The following is a 20099-nucleotide window of genomic DNA, read 5'->3' as shown; positions in this document are numbered from 1 at the left end:
GCATGACTGCTCCTCCGGTGGTACTCCTTGGGCTTGTGCTCTGGGGAGCCTCTAGATGTCTGTGGCCTGGATCCCCTGCCTACTTCACGTCCTGGGGGGGGGGGGCAGATCTTTAAATGATTACTAAAACACAAGGGGTAAAACAGTCCTCTGTGTATGGATAAATATGCTCAGCAAGCAATATTCCAGTTTAACATGAATGCAACATTAGCTGTTTGCAAGAGAAGTTTGCAGTTGGAGGTGCTTAATTGTCTCCCCTCCATCACCTTAACGCTAACCTGACCACAGACACAAGCAGGTGGCATGTGGCATGAGTTCAGCCTGAGAAATATCACTGCAGAACTTTGCACTTTATTTGATGCTATTTTGTGTTATGATATGGGTATTACAATGCTTTTTACATATTACATGCGCTGAATTTATATTCATATAGTTTAAATTAGATGAAATAAAATGTATATAATAGTTAAGTCATTGTTTTAATATTGTGATATCACCTCGTATCACCTAGTTTATTAATCTCATCCCTCCTCCCACCTTCAAAGTGGGCATTATGGAATTCAAGTTTGAAAATGTGGTTGATCAGTTAAATCATGATCAAGGAAAAGGAAAGATATTTCTTTTTTTTCTTTTTTTTTAGAAATACCGGACTTATCAAGAGGATTTAACCCTGTAAGACCCAACCCATCAAGAAATTGCCAGAAATTTCAGATCTTTTGGAACTGAGATGGTTATTAACCATTCTAACAAAATCCACAAACATGTTTTTGCTATATAATGTAGTGTATGATATATTTTTATTATATATTTTTTGTATCGCTTTTCATACATCGGGCATTTTTGGCATGTTTTGTTAACAACAATGTTAATTTTAGACAAAAAAAGAGTTTTCTCCATAACATTTTGAAATTATGGCAAGTATTTATCATGTTGATGAGATAGAGGTCTCAGAAACTCATGTATCAAAAATATGATACAAAGGGCATTGTAGGGTTAAGGAAATAGAAGCGATGTAGCAGAATAAGCCAAGAGAAGGCAGTAGTATAACTGTGTTGAATGCAAGCTGCCGTTAAAAACGAAAGAAGAAGACGACACCGGAAACTACCGAATCTGCTACTACCAGACCTTCATGTGTTGCTAGGTTTGTCCTCTGGATTAAAATGGCGTGCATTGGTGTCTGTAAAGGCTCTCGTTTTAAACATATTTAATGTCCCAATAAAGATGTTTGATTTTCGTTATTCCACATTTTAAATACTATTTGTTACGGTGAAGCGTTTTAATTTGAAGGCGGTCACCGGAACACCGCCTCATCGTAAGAAGTCTCCAGTAACGTTCACCGGTTTCATCCTTCATCCTCTCAGCTCTTCTTCTACCTCCGTCATGGCGCCCACTTTAGGCTTTTTTCCTGCCGTCACGTTGGTGGTGCTGTCCGGTTTTCCCGCCGCGGTGTCCTCGCGAAGGGACGTGCTCGAGCTCGGGGACGCGGATTTCGACTACCTGGCAACAGAGCACGAGACCATGCTGGTGAAATTCTACGCTCCTTGGTAAAGAAGCGGCGTTAGTTTAGCGCGGATGGCGGCGGGAGATTTTCCTGTGATTTTTCTTATGAAATCATTCCATCTTTATTGGTTTTCTGCTGTTTTTAAATCGTGTCTCTACTGTTATGGAGGCACTAACAACCTGCTTGTCCTTTCCTATCTCTCGTTCCACTCCTCCTCCTCTTTCCTTCGTCATTTCACATGATTTAATTATTTTGTATTTATTATACTGTGGCTTTTATTTCTTTTCTCTCCTTCATTCCTTCCCTCCCCTCCTGTCTTTTCCGCATTCCTTCCTTGCGTTACAACTTTCTTCCGTCCTTCCTTCTGTTTCTTTACACCCTTCCTTTGTTTATTACTCCTTCCTTTCCTTCACCCCTCCCTTTTTTCCCTTCCTTCAGGTGTGGTCATTGTAAGAAATTGGCTCCAGAGTTTGAGAAAGCAGCTAGTCGACTGAAAGGAAGTGTTCAATTAGCAAAGGTAATGTGTCCATCATGTTCATTACTGTTGTGAACACCTGTTTCACAACAGTCTTATCTGTTTGTCTCACCTGTGCGGCAGGTGGACTGTACAGCAAACTCTGAGACGTGCAGTCGTTTTGGGGTCTCAGGTTATCCCACCTTGAGAATTTTTAGGTACGGCAAAGATTCCGCCCCCTATGATGGTCCTCGTACTGCTGGTAGGAAACACTGATGAGCCATCCCAATCCTGCTCTGTCACTTGACTCTATGATGTAACATCTGTCTGTGTGTGTGTTTGTGTGTTCAGAGGGGATCTACGAGACCATGAGGAGGCAGACTGGTCCAGACTCGATGCACCTGAAGACCAAAGATGATCTGAAGGCCTTTGTCAATAACCATGACGCCAGCATTGTAGGTACGAGGTCACGTGTTGCTGTATGCTGCATCATGCTTTAGGTTGAGTGCTTCTTATTTGTCAAAGTGAATTATACAGACATTAAACAATAAAATCAGAAGACGAAACAAACGACGAGGAAATGTAGCTGTTGCTTGGTCACTGGTAAAAGTTCCAGGCTCTTGTCGCTTAGGTAACCCTCAGTTCAGCTCAATTCAATTTTATTTATATATTGCTAAATCACAACAACGGTTGCTTCAAGGTATTCAAGTTGCTTTATATTGTAAAGACCCTACAAAGAAAACAGAAAACCCCAACAATCCTATGACCCCTATGAGCAAGCGCTTTAGCAACAGTAGGAAGGACAACCTCCCTTTTAACAGAAAGAAACCTCCAGCAGAACCAGGCTCTTGAAGGGGTGGCTAGATAAAAGAGGGATGTAGTCTTAATGTCTGTGAAGGTTCTCAGTCATCCAGGTCATCGTAGTCAAAGGAGTTTGCAAAGAAAAGCGTCTGGACTTCTTTAAGTTGCTTGAAGACGTTTCACCTCTCATCCGAGAAGCTTCTTCAGTTCTAAGGTCAAATGGCCGAGAGTCCCAGATTTACAAAGGACAAAATCATTGGCCGCATTACATATCACCGCCTTTATCCAGGGGATGCCATACCCTGCATTTACGGACTTCCTAAAATCCACAAGGAAGGGGTCCCACTCAGACCCATAGTCAGTAGCATAAACTCAGCCACTTATAACATTGCGAAACACCTTGCTACCATCCTTGCACCTCTCGTGGGGAACACCCCACACCACATCAAGAACTTCACCGACAAGGTCCAGAAACTTACCCTGGATCCAGATGAAACCATGGTGTCCTTTGATGTAGTCTCTCTCTTCACTTGCATACTCACCACGGAAGCAGTGGAGACTGTCAGAAAACGACTACAAGAAGACAGCTCCTTGGAAGACAGGACCAACTTCACACCCGATCAGATCTGCACACTGTTAGACCTCTGCCTTACCACAACATACTTCAAATACAACGAAGGCTTCTACAGACAAAAACATGGCTGTGCCATGGGCTCCCCCGTGTCACCTATTGTAGCCAACCTTTACATGGAGCAAGTGGAAAGAAAGGCTCTTGGCTCTTTCAAAGGAAGAGTACCCAGCCACTGGTACAGATATGTAGACGACACCTGGGTCAAAATCAAGACACAAGAAGTGGAATCCTTCACTGCGCACATTAACGCTGTGGATAAAAACATCAAGTTCACCAGGGAAGACACAAAGGACAACTACTTGCCTTTCCTGGACTGCGCTGTGCACATTGAAGAGAATGGCAACCTCAACATTGAAGTTTAGCGGAAGCCCACACACACGGACCAGTACCTCCTCTTTGACTCCCATCACCCTCTGGAACACAAACTTGGAGTAATCAGGACCCTACACCACCGGCCAGAACATGTTCCCTCTAAGTCAGAGGGAAAAAAGAAGGAACACACACATGTAAAGGAAGCACTCAAAACATGCGGTTATCCTAACTGGGCGTTCATAAAGTCAGCAAAGAGGCACAGAAAAGAAGATCAGACACCAGCGAGGGAGGATAAGAAAGACAGACGCAACAACATTGTCATCACCTATGTAGCCGGTGTATCAGAGAAACTCAGGAGAGTTTTCTCCAAGCACGACATCCCAGTGTACTTCAGACCCAGCAACACACTCAAACAGAAACTGGTTCACCCGAAAGACAAAACTCCAAAACACAGACTTAACAACGTGGTGTATGCTGTACAGTGCAGCAAGGAATGCCCAGACCTCTACATTGGAGAGAACAAACAGCCACTTCACAAGCACATGGCACAACATAGAAGAGCCACCTCCACAGGACAAGACTCAGCGGTCCATCTGCATCTTAAGGACAAAGGTCACTCTTTCGAGGATGCCAATGTTCACATTTTGGACAGAGAGGACAGATGGTTTGAAAGAGGAGTGAAAGAGGCCATCTATGTCCACTGTGAGCGACCATCTTTGAACAGAGGCGGTGGTTTACGACACCACTGTCTGCCATCTATAATCCAGTTTTAAGTTCCCTCCCCAGACGCCTTAACGCCCACTCGCATCCTGGGCCATCTGACCTCAGGAATTCACATGACAAGGTGGGGCCAGGTTTCACAATGAGCTCACCCGAAACCCTGGCTGATTAGGTCCCACACCCACTTTCACACCTTGGCTCATTTGATTAGAGGATCACCAGGGGGTCCTTTGTCCCTCTTTGGGGGGATACTCCCACTGGGTTCAAATCTGGGACTCTCGGCCATTTGACCTTAGAACTGAAGAAGCTTCTCGGATGAGAGGTGAAACGTCTTCAAGCAACTTAAAGAAGTCCAGACGCTTTTCTTTGCAAACTCCTTTGACTATGTAGTCTTAATCTAATCTTTAAGTATTTATTTACCTTAAGCAGTTCAAACAAAACATGTACATGGATTCTCCTTCAATCAGAAAACCATAGTTTGCAAGCAGTTAGCTGTAGCCAACTTCCTGAAAGAGAATAAGCCTAACTTATCATTACACAGGATTATATATTGAGTTGTGCTTCTGTTTGGTTAAAACTGTTGGGGAGAGGCCGTGGTTTAGACTTGGCATTCCCTCGTTGGTGGACGGGATGATCACAACCTCTTGGCACTCCTCTTCCCCTCCGGGCATAGTGCAGCCAAATATATGTATGCTAGCCTTTACACTCCTAATCTAGACAAAATCATAAGATGCGTGATCCTCAGTTAGATTTCACACATAGATCTCTATATGTACGTGCAGAATTAAACTGAGAGCAATGGTAACTATGGCCTGCATGCCCACTCCGGGCTTCATCACTGTTCACCAAGCTGCAGGCAAAATCCAAAAGCTGCGCATAAAGCAAAATTTACAAAAATACTCGACCTCACATAACCAGGACATATCCTGGTTAAAGACTCCAAGATTCCTCACAGTGTTACTGGAGGGCAACGTAATGCTATCCAGAGTAAGCATCTGGTTAGATGCAGTATTTCTAAGATTTTTAGGGTCGAGTACAATTACCTCAGTTTTATCTTTATGTCTCTTTAGGTCTTTAAAACATTCCTGCAGTTCAAATAGTTGTTGTGTGTTATCTGGCTTCATGGATAGATAAAGTTGGGTGTCGTCTCCTATGCTTTCTAATCTGATATTGCCAAAGGGAAGCAGGTATAATGCAAACAGAATTGGTCCTTCCACGGAACCCTGTGGTACTCCATAATGGGACTCCCCATTTACATGACTCCAATTGGTTCATTTACATAAACAATCTGGAGTCAAATTGGACTCAAGTCACTGAAATAAAACGTTATTGTCAACACCATCGAACGCTGCACTGAGGTCTAGGGACAAGGACAGAGATGATTTAACTGTCAGACACCATAAGAAAATCATTTGTAACCTTCACTAAAGCCATTTCTGTACTGTGATGAGCTCTGAAACTTAATTGAAACTCTTCAAATAAACCATTTTTGTTGAATTTGTCCACACTGTTGCAGTCTGGATACCTGTACACCTCTGAGCTTTTAGTGCTTGCTAACGCCATGGCATGATCGCCTTATGGTAACCTTAAAGTAAACATGGCCATGCTAACTTTAGGGTCAGACAAGCACGTGGTCTCTGTGGTCCTCTGACTCCCCTTTAGCTCCCTTACCAGTGCATGTGTATGCACCAGGTGTGTTCTCAGGTACGGACAGCCCCCGTCTGGCTGAGTTCCTGAAGGCAGCCACTCTACTCAGAGAACAGTTCCGTTTTGCTCACAGCACCAACCTGCAGCTCGCCGAAGAGCATGGGGCCGACTCAGAGTGAGTTCACACCTAAGTGATGTTACCGTAGTGATGTCATAGTTTAAAGGTGTTATTCTCACTTCATTGTGTGCACGTGTGTGTCTCCAGATGTGTGCTGCTGTTCAGACCTCCCAGACTCACCAATGCTTTTGAGGACAGTGTTGTCATCTTCAGAGACTACCTGACCATCGGCTCACTGCGGCGCTTCATCAGAGATCACATGTGAGTCTTTAGCCAATCACCTGCTGGTCATTAGAGGAACTGCAGCCTCATTCCATCTGTGTGTCCACCTGTGTGCAGCTACGGTCTGTGTCCTCACATGACAATAGAGAACAGAGACCGTCTGAGAGTCCGGGACCTGCTGACAGCGTACTACGATCTTGACTACCATCACAACCTCCCCGGCTCCAACTACTGGAGGAACAGGTAACGCAAGCGCACAGAGGGGATGTGTTCATGATGTACAGCTTGAGTGACTGAAGTGTTTGTGTATAATCCTCTCCCCTGTGTGTTTTCTTCTCAGGGTAATGAAGGTGGCGTCTAAGTATGTTGGGCGGGGTCTAACCTTCTCTGTAGCCAATAAGAAGGACTTCCTGTTGGAGCTGGAGGAAGACTTTGGTATGGGGACGTCAGATGGAGGGGAGCTGCCCTTTATCACCATCCGGACCCGATTGGGTCACAAGTACACCATGAGGGAGGAGTTCACGTGCGTACCCAAGTCATACCACAGTGTCACCTGTTCTGCAGGTGAGGGGGTGGGGTCACAATAAACCAGAACTATCTGATCCAAGTCTGTTTCAAACTTTTTTTGTTGGGGGGGGCTGACCTGCATTTCTCAGCTTTCTGACCTCATTCACAATGAGAGCACCAACAAGTAACTGTTTGTTTGTTTGGTTGGTTGGTTGGTTGGTTGGTTGGTTGGTTTAGGAGGGATGGTGCGTCTCTGCAGAGGTTCCTGGAAGATTACTTTGCAGGTCGACTCAAACGTTACATCAAATCAGAACCGATACCTGAAAAGAACTCTGGGGCTGTCAAAGTGAGTAAAACAAACACTCCAAAGCCTCTTGTGTGAGTATCAGTGACCTTGTAGACGTCTTTGTAACCTCTGACCTGTGTGCCTCAGGTGGTGGTAGCAGAGTCCTTTGATCAGGTGGTGAACGACCCGGATAAAGGTGTTCTGATCCAGTTTTTTTCTCCGTCGTGTCCTCACTGTAAGAAGCTGGAGCCGGTCTATGGAGAGCTCGCTGACACGGTACGCTCAGTCATGAGGATATACTGTCCACTCTCACACTCTGTCGCTTTAGCAGTAACTGGGTGTTCGCTGTTTGACTAGCTGCACTCGAACAGGAAAATGCAACTGTAGGCGTAATGTGCGTATTTGTAAAGCACTTTATAAATAAGCACTGTGTGGTGGAGACTAGAGATGGCACGATACCACTTTTTTATGTCCGATACCGATACCGATATCATAAATTTGAATATCTGCCGATACCGATATGAATCCGATATAGTGTGTTTTTTAATCAATAAAACAGTTTTTTTTTTTTATATCTTGCTGCATTTTGTATAAGTTCATACTCAAGTTTAAATAAACAACAACACTAAAGCTATTCTGTTATACCTCTATGTAAAAAATACACTGCACCCAAAATATTTCATAGTTCAGCAATACTGATCAATCTAATAAACTTAAACCTACTCCATCCTTCCTATTCTGGTATTTTACAGAGTACTTGGCAGAAATATTAAGCAACCTAACTAATAGGGTTGCAAACTCCCAGCAAAAAAATAGGGAACCACCCCCCACCCTCCACCTCATGATGCTTAATCGACGTAATCAACTTTAATTTGATGCAGTGTGAAAAAAAAAAAAAAAAATGCACAGAAATAAATTATTTTTCAAGAATAATTAAATAGATTCAACATCTTTCTTCAACAGAATTGCAGAATTCACAGATGGTACCTTCCCAAAGGAAAAAGTACTATAGCTTACTAGGGTATATTAGACTTAACAGTTACACAGTTAAGTCTACAGTTACAGTTATACAGTAATGGACTTCTATACATTTTACATCAGATTAAAACTTTCGGTGTAAGATTCAGATAATTATTTATTAAAAGCTAGATATTTTAAATGAGAATAAGAAAGAAAAGTATGTCTTTGTGCCCCCCTTTTCCTGTTAATGCCATATCGGCCCCCCTGGCTAAACTTTGCTAGATCCGCCCCTGCACAGTTACCAGCTGTCAGCTACCTAGAAAAGGATCCTGGTCTAGAAAGTAATATTAAATAAATTCTAACAACAGCTTATCAAGGTTAAACGTGCTGCTGTTGTTCAGCCGCTGGTTTCCTCTTTCTGGTGCAAAGTGGGCCAAAAACAAACAAGAGAGACGGACTCGCGACAGAAAAGCCGATCAGCTGATCATTAATAAGTTTCACGATTGAAGTAGCAGCAGCAGAGGGAGGGAGAGAGGCAGTCGCTCCATATATCGGTTGTTAAGCTTAACGTGGGAATGCTTTACTAACATTCAGAGATGAACTTACACACTTGCTTTACTTCTCTCTGGGATAACTTCCTCGGAGATGAAATGCCGGATTGCTAGCGAGGCTATAAATACACACAGCCGCTCTATCACGTGAGCATACTGCTCCGACTTGCTACGGTTATGAGCCGAGTTACGCAGTGTCGCAAGTTTTGTGAGGTGCTTTTTTGATATTTAATGGATCGGATTACATTTTTTATTTCTCTCCGATATCCGATCTAGTAATTTACGTCAGTATCGGACCGATACCGATACGTAATATCGGATCGGTCCATCTCTAGTGGAGACCCTGTTTTAGTCACCAGACCAACAAGCTTGAGTCCACACTCCAGCTTCTCTGCATCAGGTGTACCATGCTGTGCAATCAGCTGGCAAAGCAGATGTTTGCAAGGTGTGATCAATGCTATTTTACACAATAAAATATTCTGTCTTTCCCCAAACACAACCAAACAGATTACTGCAACACAGGTTACTTACTGCATGCGTATCACACCAAAAACATAACTGTTTCCTATCGAAGACAATTGGAAATCCCATCATCCATCAGCATTTCTGCAGGAAAAAAACATCTAATCTCCACATCCCCTTCACTTACATTTGGGCTTTGATTTTCCTCACTTCTAATATGAAATAATCCAGTCAGTGAGATGATCTAAGGAAAAAACAAAACATTTCCAAAAAGTATGGCATCTCTTTCTCAGAGCGTCTGCTTTTTTTTCTTTTTCCCCTTTGTGCATTTGAACCTACTTGCCCTGCAGACTTGCTGATGGCATTCCTGCACTGTAAAATCTAACTTGTTGTTTCAACTTAAAAATATCAGGTACAGGGCTGCCTTAAAATTTTAAGTTAAGTCAAGAAATAGAGTTTGTTCTTATAACACAACCAATTGTTATCTTAATGAAAAATCACATGTTGTCTAAACTTTCGTCTTAGTTTAGTTGACTGAGATTTGTTAGTCAGTTCAACTCCTTTAATTGTCATCTTTACTTGGGAAAACCCTTTCAGCTAAATTAAAATAATCTATTGTTTAAACTCTTGTCCTAGTTCAGTTGACTTGGGTTTTTTAGTTAATTCAAATACTTTAGTAGTTCTTTTAACTTAGGAATCTATTTTAGCTTAACTAACATAATCTGTTAGCTAAGTTGATTTAAGTTTATTAATTAACTGAGCTCCTTAAGGTAGCTGAGTGAACTTGTAAATCAGTTTCATTTTAATTATCAGAGTTGATTGACTGGATGTAAAGAAAAATGTGTATTAAACATCTTAAGTTTTTGGGTTTTTTTAAGCTTTCTAACATCCATTTCAGCAAAACTACCTGTTAGGTTTATCTTAGATCTCAGGTTTAAATATCTACATTCCTTTAAATTAATTTTCTGTTGTTTACAGAAAAAATAAAAAACCCACAGATTCCATTAAAGTCTATCTGATCATTTCATACAGAAAGTTTGTTTTAAGAACATGACAAGACAATTACTCATGAGCACCCAACAGTCACCATTTATTGTGCCATCTTAGTCATCTGAGAAACAGAAAAATCAGTGACGTAGCTCATCAGGCTCACAATCCATCAAAACTCAAAGGCTGCTCCTGTGAAACAATAAATTTGAACTTGGTCTTGAGCCCAGTTTGGGTGAAGATTAAATTCTGACCAATACTCTCGGAGCAGTAGTGATTCTTGTGAAGTAACAACATAAAGTCTGCATTAATGTAATGTATCAACGGGACACTTGCTATTTTAAAAAGTTATTCTTTACATTTGCAAAATTTTTAAACTTCATTGTGCTCAGTCACACCTGTTAGCATAAAATGTGAAATATTAAAATAGTACAAAACCTTTGATAAGTGACAGTAAAGATCAGTTTATAACAACTAAGATATCAAACTCTTGTATTTGTCTTCGTTTACAATTGCAACAAATTCCACAGAACCAATATCTCTGAAAATGAGTGCATGCTTCTGAAACATTTGATAATATGGATATTTCAGAAACATCAGTTTGAGTCTGCTCAATTGCAAAACAAAGGAAAAACTACTGACTTGCATGAGATAAGCATCTGCAAAGTCCACCATTATATTGTTGTTCACATAAGTTTCTTAAACCATGAACAAATGAGTAATTGTCTAATCTGGAATGTAAAGTGTAGTCATTTAGTGACATACAAAAGTGAGAATGAGAACTTGCAAGAATAAAAAAAAAAACAAACAGTAAAATAAAACTGTCCTTAACACTAAGGCAATTGTATGCTGTGAGCATACAATTACAGTTCTGCATGGCTTTCTGCAAGAGTCTGTTTCTTAGACCATGCACTAGTGAGATGCACTGCCTTCCACCAATGTTCATTAGGATGTTCTGAATGACTTCAAAGATGTCCTTAAGTTCCTTTGGATAGTCTATGTTGAGGGCAAAAAAAAGGCCCATCAGCATGGAAATGGCACTTGAGACATCCCTCAGATTAGACAGGATTACTGCCGCCTCAAGGACAACCAACACATCGATGATGTCTTCTTCTTTCACCATCACAATGCCAACTTTCATCCTCTTAGAAAACGTGTCTTCAATACCTGTCGGCTATAAAAGGGTTCAAAGACAAAAAAAAAAAAAACACAAATTACAATTACACAATATCCCTTGTGCTTAACAATTCATGTCTTTCCAAAGAAGAGCCATACTGATGCTTTGGATGATGGTGATTGGCTTTGGGTAACACTTATTAGTTGTTAAAGTTTTTTCAGAATGAGATATGCACCCCATGTTACAAATCCATTTCTTGCTTTAAACAAAGACCATGTTCATAAATAACTGAGCATGTCTTCAATTGCAGAATTCAAACAAAATTTTCAATTTAAATGGTAAATGGCCTGTATTTGTATAGCGCTTTACTAGTCCCCTAAGGACTCCAAAGCGCTTTACACATTCAGTCATTCACACACATGGGTGGATGACTGAAACTCAAGAGTTGACAGTTCATCTTATAATCAGAAGGTTGCCGGTTCGAGCCCCGGCTCCGACAGTTTCAGTCGTTGTGTCCTTGGGCAAGACACTTCACCCGTTGCCTACTGGTGGTGGTCAGAGGGCCCGGTGGTGCCAGTGTCCGGCAGCCTCACCTCTGTCAGTGTGCCCCAGGGTGGCTGTGGCTACAATGTAGCTTGCCATCACCAGTGTGTGAATTTAAATCTACTTATGCTAAATATTGGCTGTGCTCTAAACCAAATCTGGCTGAGAATACATGAAATGTGCAAACTGCAGCTACACTACAGGATCAGATTATGGCTCCATAGACAATGCTTCTTTAATCAGTTTATTGATTAAAGTTTATTTTTCCCCTATATTAACAGCATGAAAAAGAGCATATAGACATGGCTGAACAGGTTGCATAATTGGCACTGAATATCAACATCCACCTTTACCCAGCTGCCCAATGACTCTCGGCCAGTAACCTTTAATTGCTTACCCAGTCTACACAGTCTCTTTTCCAGGGTCCAGGACATTTCACCAAAGTATTGCCCCCACAGCTGTAGCAGCCACTGCAGCCCCTTAAATATCCTAATATCTCTGCCATTACAATATACAATGTGAGAAATCAAACGTAAAGCTGAAGTGAACAGTACAGCAGCGAAATGTCAAAGACCCTGGTGAAGACATGAATAAACACAAGACACTAATAATATCAATGCTAGCTTGCCAGTTAGTTTCTCTGAAACCCAGACCAACTCCAGTGTCAAAGATCTTGTAATAATACATTTGGTGAGGAAAAAGTACATGTTATCATGTGGCATCTATTGTTTCATAGATGCCACATGTTTCATTTAAAATCCACTGTGGTGCTGTCATTATTAAATTTACTAAAAGAAACAATGCTAACCTTCACAGTCTTGAAAGTGTGTGAGGGATCTTCCTTTAGAAAATGAGGTCCTCTGTCCTCTTCCTTTGTGTAGGGCTCTGGTCAAAGAAGTCAAAAACAAAACCAAAACATTTTTTAAACAGTGTTTATAAAGCATGTAGACAGCTCCAAATTCACAGCTTTTTGATACATAATTCCATCAATATATGATTATCATTGGAGATTTTGAATCAGGCTTATCAGGACATTCAAGTAGAATATGATATCCAACCTACCACCAATATACATAGATTCTGTAAAAGTTACCACACTAAATGTCCAGTTGTGAAATATGATGACTGACTTATCAGCTTTCTTTCAATGAGTTCATCAGTTGAACTGGATAACCTAAAACTTAAACAAAGGATTAGATTTCGCAGTTGAACACTTACATCATCACCGAAGCATTTTATGAGCCTAGTTAGCCCTCCTATGCCGCTCTTGATTTTGTACAGCTCCACGAACCTCTCCATAATGGTCAAGCACAGCAAAAAGGAACCCTTTCAGGTCAACAGATGTAAGACGGGCAAATTCTGCTTCAACCTGAGCAATAGAAGAAGAGGGGTGGAGAGTACAGGCAGAATGAAAAAAAGATTCTTTGAGACCCAAATTTAAGCAAACAGTCATCTGAGGCCCATTAGAGAAAACACAAACACACAAAAGCAAACAAACAAAAGATGCACTTTACCTGCCGTTCAGCAAACAAGGAAGTTCAGAGAACAATAAGCTCTGTCTCGAAATCTTTTAAAGTAGAATGATTGTGAAAATGACTTATGTGATGTAAAACTTTAGTAAACGTATGCGATTAAAAGAACACTGAGTAAAAGGACAAGTAACAATTTCCTTATTCCTCAGATGTTTACCTTGATGAGCAATACTGTTTTAGTCCAACTGTCTCATTAAAGTTACACAACAGGCTTTTTACATTAAAGCCAGCAAGTCCATTACATACTCCCTTTTAGATCTGAAATACTGTGCACATTCTGTGTATATGTAGTGGACAGCAATTTACCCAAAAGAGCGCAAAGTTTGCAAGTCCACCTCATTTAAATGACAAAGACAGATGTGATCATCTAGACCTGTGAAAATAAATTAATGACAAACTTGCAGTTATGGATGTTATTACAACCACAAGAACCTAAACAGTCTGCTCCATTGCTTTTGTTAATGAATCATTTGTTGGTAACACATCTGAATATTTAGTTTATGCCACCTGCATGCAATCATCAATAGTGCCATATTACTTCTTAAGAAGTACCCTGACACTACAATCTTTATATCATTTGTTCTACAGAGCTATTAAGTTACAATATAATCTGTGGTGTTTCCAGTATGACAGAATGCACAAATTGTAACTTACCATTTGACTCCACTGACAAAAATAAATCCCCAGCATCAAGTTTGGCTTCACAGACCTAAAATAAGTAAAATAAAAATATATGTTATAATTATATTGTTTTCGCCATTTATTCATGTTGCTAATTTTCTGACATATAAACAATATTAGTTTTGTTACAATACAGAGAATACAGTTTAATTAAAAGGTAAATTATGCAAAAAAAAAAAAAAAAAAAAAAAAAAACTTCTGCAGTATACCATGCCAAAAATCAGTGTCTCTGATGCCAATTATTTTATCACTACAGCTCTTTTAGTATGGAAACTCACACAATCTAGTCATACTGATCACGTGAGTTCAAAAATAAGTTAAAATAGTGAGCTGTTGTTAAGCATAAAGCATTTCAGGGTAACAAATAACTGCACAATAGAATTAAAGCAAAAAATAAACACACTGGAGGACTATCTGATAAAAACTAATATAATGCTGGTTTGTAGACCATATTTTGTCTCAGTCCTCAGTGCACTCTTGCAGCTTAGCATGCAGCAGTTAATAACAACTTAAGTGATTACATAGGGGTAAACAGATGACAACAAGCATCGGAGTCCTGCCTAAAAGTTCTTTTTGAACCCAGCCAGTTATTGGAAATATTGCCAAAATGAACTTCCACCAAAATACAACAGCCTGTGAACTTGAAAGAAATTTACAAGTACAGAGACAATATGAAATAAGCTTAATTAGCTGAGTTAGCTTGCTAATATCGCAACAGTGGTTGAGTGCACAACCTTAAAGCTAGCAGCACAATACTTGTGATTTGGTCAGTGCCACATTAAACCCATAAAAAAGGCCATGTGTCAGTTTATTAGGTCAAGTTTGGTCATGACACACAAGCTGGACCTTGTCGGCTAAAGTTACATTAGCTAAAGCAAACATTTCGGTAAAAGAGAAAAACACACATCATGCCATAAATTCAAAGCATGTTCCAACTTTTGTAGCTCTCTTTCCTTATAGTTATAACCAATGTTACTCACCTTGAAAGCATATTCCAAAGAAGACGATTAGAAAACGTCCAAGTAAAGTGAGCATGTCGTTAACGGCCAATTCCCCATGATGCACCTCGGTAGCAGTCACGTGAGGCAGTTTTGAATCCTGCTGTGCTCAACTTACCCACATTGTCAACTTCACATAAGTTGCTGATTTAGCTGGACATGAGTTTTCAAGTTAGCTTTTTTTGGTGTAATTGGGACGTTTTTAACTTATAATTCTATGTTATAACAACAACTTCAGTTATCTATCGTCAAACTGATATAGAATAATATGTTGAAATAACAAACAGCTAGAATTACATTTTACAGTGTGATTGTGCTTCAGTAAGAAACTTCATTCTGTTTGTGGTGTGGTGTGCATGTAGTGGGCTGTTATGTTCTAAATTATCTCAATTTGCTCGGAAAGAGAAAGATTATTTTATTGGGTTAAATAACCAGCTGATGATAAAATGCTAACTAACTGAAAAAGAAGTGTATATATTTAATTTGGTTGAACCAAAATAATATGATATAATGCACTATGTCAAATAGAGAATTTAGAAAAATCTTTTTTTGATGACATTTAAATAAAGAATGTCTGCTCTGGCTCAAACTCCCATCCTCAGCCCCGCAGTAATGATATTTTATTTGTCTACAGTCCCCTAGAGATTTATTTGTCAGTCACATTTTTACCTCTGGCTCATGTTACAGCAGCTTTCATGTCAAAATGTGTGTAAACAATCATGTTGCTAGGCAACCCAGCATGCCACACTTGTGGTTTTACATTAATTTCTGTGAGTTAAAATCACCTTCTTGGTGGTTCTAGGTAAAAGTGGTCATACTTAAATTCAATATTTGATGAAATCAGTCTACTATTAACTATACATTTAATCTTCAATATAAGAAAAAGTGCAGTTTGAACAGTTTCTCTATGCAATAAGGAAATGGTGCTAGAATAAGAGTGGGCGGGGTCTTTAATAGTTAGTATATTTGTGTGACATGGCCTTCCTGCTCTGAACACCAGCTGTGCACAACAAATAAGCAGGTGCACAACAAACCACAGAAAGCTGCCAGCTCATGCTTCTGTAGCATCGTGTGTGGTATTACGAACACCTCTCACACTGCAGCTGCATTTAGGCTCTGCCCCTTCCTGAGTGTGTAAAACATCTGCAAAAGGTCACGTGACATTTTAGAAACTCTGAAACATCTTTAGTTTAATCTGAGTTCAAGTAGCTCGACCTCCTGCTGACATTACAGGGTGTCCTCCTCAAATGGGGACTGGTCTCAGACCTGGTACTGGTTCCTGTTTGCCTGTGAGGTCTCATGTGCTGTAGCTCCACCCACTAAAAAGACCTGTAGTACTGAAGGAGATACTACTGGTTTATTTCTGTGTGAAATTATTGTCGAACCTTTCTGTGTTCTTCAGCTGCGCTCTGACCCTAAAATCGTCATTGCCAAGATGAACGCCGTGGCCAATGACGTGCCTCTGGGTTACGACGTCCAAGGGTGAGATTCAGGTTTCCTGTGACACGCTTCAGTCATCGCCAGGTGTGAGTCTAATGTCCCTATGTCTGCCTGCAGGTTTCCCACCATCTACTTTGCTCCAGTAGGGAGGAAGGACGAACCCGTCAGATACCAGGTAACACACCTGAGTCCACACCTGAGACTTGAGGCTAGATGGACCTCAGCTACAGTTTTAGATAAAGGTGCTTCCTCTTAGTTTGTCTAAGGTCAATGTTACCTGCAGCAGCCCACTCCCCTGTGTTGTAGTTTTCCCTCACAGCTGTTTGAGCTGCCTTGTCACAGGGTTTTATGGGTAGTTAATTATGCTCTGTGCTCACCTATGTGCACCAGCTTAGGTCCACATGGATTTACAAATTAAATTTTCTCATTTACATAGATCCTGTTTGTTGACACAGACTCTGCCCATTCAGACTTTAAATTTAAATCATTTTCTAACCCTCTGGGTCAGTGTGAGCACTGCGAAGTACAGACACTCATATTTCTCCACAGCCACTCATGGTCAGCTCAGAAAAAACACAGGACACAATTTGGTACATTAAACTGCACATGCTCCCACTTGTACAGGCTCCTGATTGATATGGTACAGGTACAACCACATCTGTGCGCAGATCAGAAGAGGCGTTTTCTTAAACTGCAGAAGTGAGTCATTCAGTGATTCAGTGCAGAGAGGTCTATTAACACATAGTGAGTGAGAAAGGTGAAGAAGACTCAATGCATGATGGGAATCCCCCAGCAGCCTACACTTATTGCACCATAACTAAGGGAGGATTCAGGGTCACCTAATCCAGCCAAACAATATGCTTTAGCAAAAAGGAAAGTTTTAAGCCTAATCTTAAAAGTTGAGCAGCCGATAACACCAGTGTGCTTTTTGCTGCTCTCATTTATCAGCCACAGGGTATACAGATACAGTACCCTCAGGGTCTGCCTACCAGTGATGAACAGACTGCTGCTAAAGTCCTGATTTTATACTAAAGAAGTCATGTAATTAAATCCTTGTCTTATTCCTCAGCTGGTCTATATAAATAAAAGTGTATATATAATAATAGCTAATAAAAGTGTGAGCCTGTAATGGGCTGGATGTTAAAAATCCTTCCTGGTAACAAATTCAGTTTTCAATTCAATTCAATTTTATTTATATAGCGCCAAATCACAACAGAAGTCGCCTCAAGGCGCTTTATATTGTACAGTAGATCGCACAATAATACATACAAAGGAAAAACCCAACAAATGTTTTGCTTTAATTACTCTGTAACTTCAGGTTGTGGTCTTTCCTTGGAAAAGCCAACATGTTTATACTGTTTGACTCAACATTTATTGTTCAGAAACAACACTACAGCTGTGGGGGCAGCATACACCACCAAAGCCTACGGGGATTATAAATAAAGAATTTTACTTTGAAAGTCTGTTGTCATTTACGTACACACACACAGCCACATTTCCTGCTGGGACCAGACTGTTTTTTAATACACCCTCCTTCATCCAGAGCTACCGGTGGAGGTGTGGAGGAAGTGGAGCTAAAGTTCAGTGTTTAATAGTTGGTAGTTTGCTGAAGCCTACACAGACACTGCGGACACTGTGCAGTGTGTGAAGGCAAGTCTTCACAGTAAGGGTGGGGCTTCAGACACTGACAGGTTTTACAAGATAGTCTTAACTTCCTTCTGGGGTCGCATGACATCTCCCATGTGCTTTTAGGGCACCCGCGAGCTCAAAGACTTCCTCCGGTTTCTCAAGCGAGAGGCGAGTCACAGCTTGATGTTGAGTGGCTTCAAAGATGAACTCTGACACTCCCAACAGCGAGGAGGAGAGCCTGAATCTGGACCTCCAGTACTGGACATTACAACAGGACAGTGGTTGCATCAAATGAAATCGCTCAATCATCCCTGAAACACACCGCTGTTAATCATGCCATTGTCATCCTCATTATTTATTTATTTATTTGTTAACTTTATTCGTCCTCCTTTGGTGCACAAGCAGGGTACAGGTGTTCTTCTGGGTTTTTTTGGACAATAAAGTTTTGTATGAATTTCAGAGACTTGGGCCGTTTATCAATACCCAAGTACGCGAGTACATACTCGCGTTCTCGGTGAGTACGTACTCGCCGAGAACGCACGGGAGTACGTACCCGCCGAGAACGCGAGCACGGACTCGTGATATGTACAATTGGAACACCTGCGTACGTGATGATGTCACAGGTCCAGAGTTTTTACTGCCGTCCCCTCCTAATTTAACTGTGAGTAACATGTTATGAAGCTTAACTGTAATCACAGCCAAACCGGTTTACTCAGGAACAAATAAAACACTGAAATAAACCAAACATTAACATTTAGAAGTGATCTAAGTGACTTGTATATCATTGTTAACCTCAGTAGTGAAACCTCTATTAATAAAAATAGTGTACATGTACATACGTGTACATACCTTAATAAAAACAAGCAGATGAGATGTTAGAATGCTTTTATTTCTATTCTAGTGGACACTCAATACTATAGACAGCTGCTGAAGTTTCTTTAACCTGAGTAGTGAGAAGTCCGCGAGCGGGGGGGGGTTGAAAACGATGTGCCGGGAGTCCGCTGTTGAGTTTTGGACGAAATGCATTCTGGGATATATAGCTGTCCCAAGTCCACACCGATGCATGCTCGATAAAACGGGCGGATCGAGAACGCATCCGGGACTTTTTCGCGTTCTCGGCTTGATGCGTACTTCGAATTGGAACAGTACTTGGTCTCCGACTGATGACGTATCACGAGTACACGAGAACGCAAGTACGCATATTGATAAACGCCCTTGGACAGGTTTGTGCTCGTTCAGGCCCACAGCTGCTTTCAACTAGTACAGCTTATTGACCTGTCGTCCCAGCATGCTTTAGGCACATGTGATGTCACTGGTCACAGCTAAACAGACTCATGGGAATACCCATGTGTGTTTTCAGAATACAAATCGGTCAAAATTGATTCTCAGCATGGTGTACAAATAAGTCACAAGAAAAGAAATGTAGAAAGTGCTACATGAGCACCAGCCCTGCGTCTCGTCAATGAAGGAGACATTCACAATCAGCCTGTTAGATATCCACAATCAGCATACATAATTAAAATCGCATATGACTGCTCACATTATTTGCTACATTTTCATGACGGTAATCACACTTTATTGTATTTATGGTTAGTTGGTTCTTGGAACCAACTCTGATGAATTCATGAGTCTAAATGTTACATAGAGTAGAAAAGCACTGTAGTCCATTTACCTTTGGTTTTTGCTTTGAGACATAGTTAATAAAAATGTTTTGGGAACCCCGGTCAAAAACACCCCCTCCTCCCATGCAATTTCAATAAATGAAACTATTTATTCAGCTTATGTTTGCCACGGATCCTAAATTAAGGTATCACACAATATCAAAGGTGGTGGGGCATTCTGTCAGTCATTTTAAAGAAGAAAGGCTACATCAGTGCATGAATCACCTGATCCAGTCTAGAAATTACCAGAACATTAGAGATGTTACTGCGTTAACCTGAGACAGCTGGGTCGGTTCCTGGTCATGAAACACACATAGAAAGGGAGAAGTGATGCTGCTA

At 40.8% G+C, this 20099-nt stretch overlaps 1 protein-coding gene across 1 annotated transcript; it reads left to right on the top strand.

The window, feature by feature from the left end:
• Positions 1-853: 853 nt before the first annotated feature.
• Positions 854-18558, top strand: pdia8 (protein disulfide isomerase family A, member 8). Its single transcript, XM_031725917.2, has 14 exons — positions 854-1141; positions 1362-1544; positions 1940-2018; positions 2100-2217; positions 2307-2414; positions 6112-6241; positions 6332-6445; positions 6524-6649; positions 6747-6929; positions 7151-7259; positions 7347-7475; positions 16433-16512; positions 16588-16645; positions 18223-18558. The coding sequence occupies exons 2-14, from the start codon at positions 1381-1383 to the stop codon at positions 18310-18312; spliced, it is 1488 nt and encodes a 495-aa protein (XP_031581777.1). The 5' UTR covers positions 854-1141; positions 1362-1380; the 3' UTR covers positions 18313-18558.
• The last annotated feature ends 1541 nt before the right edge of the window (positions 18559-20099 follow it).

This window comes from Oreochromis aureus, linkage group 22, assembly GCF_013358895.1.
Source record: "Oreochromis aureus strain Israel breed Guangdong linkage group 22, ZZ_aureus, whole genome shotgun sequence".
Classification (NCBI taxonomy): Eukaryota; Metazoa; Chordata; class Actinopteri; order Cichliformes; family Cichlidae; genus Oreochromis; species Oreochromis aureus.
Note: the sequence above shows the minus strand (reverse complement) of the source record. Positions and strands in the feature narration are given on the sequence as shown.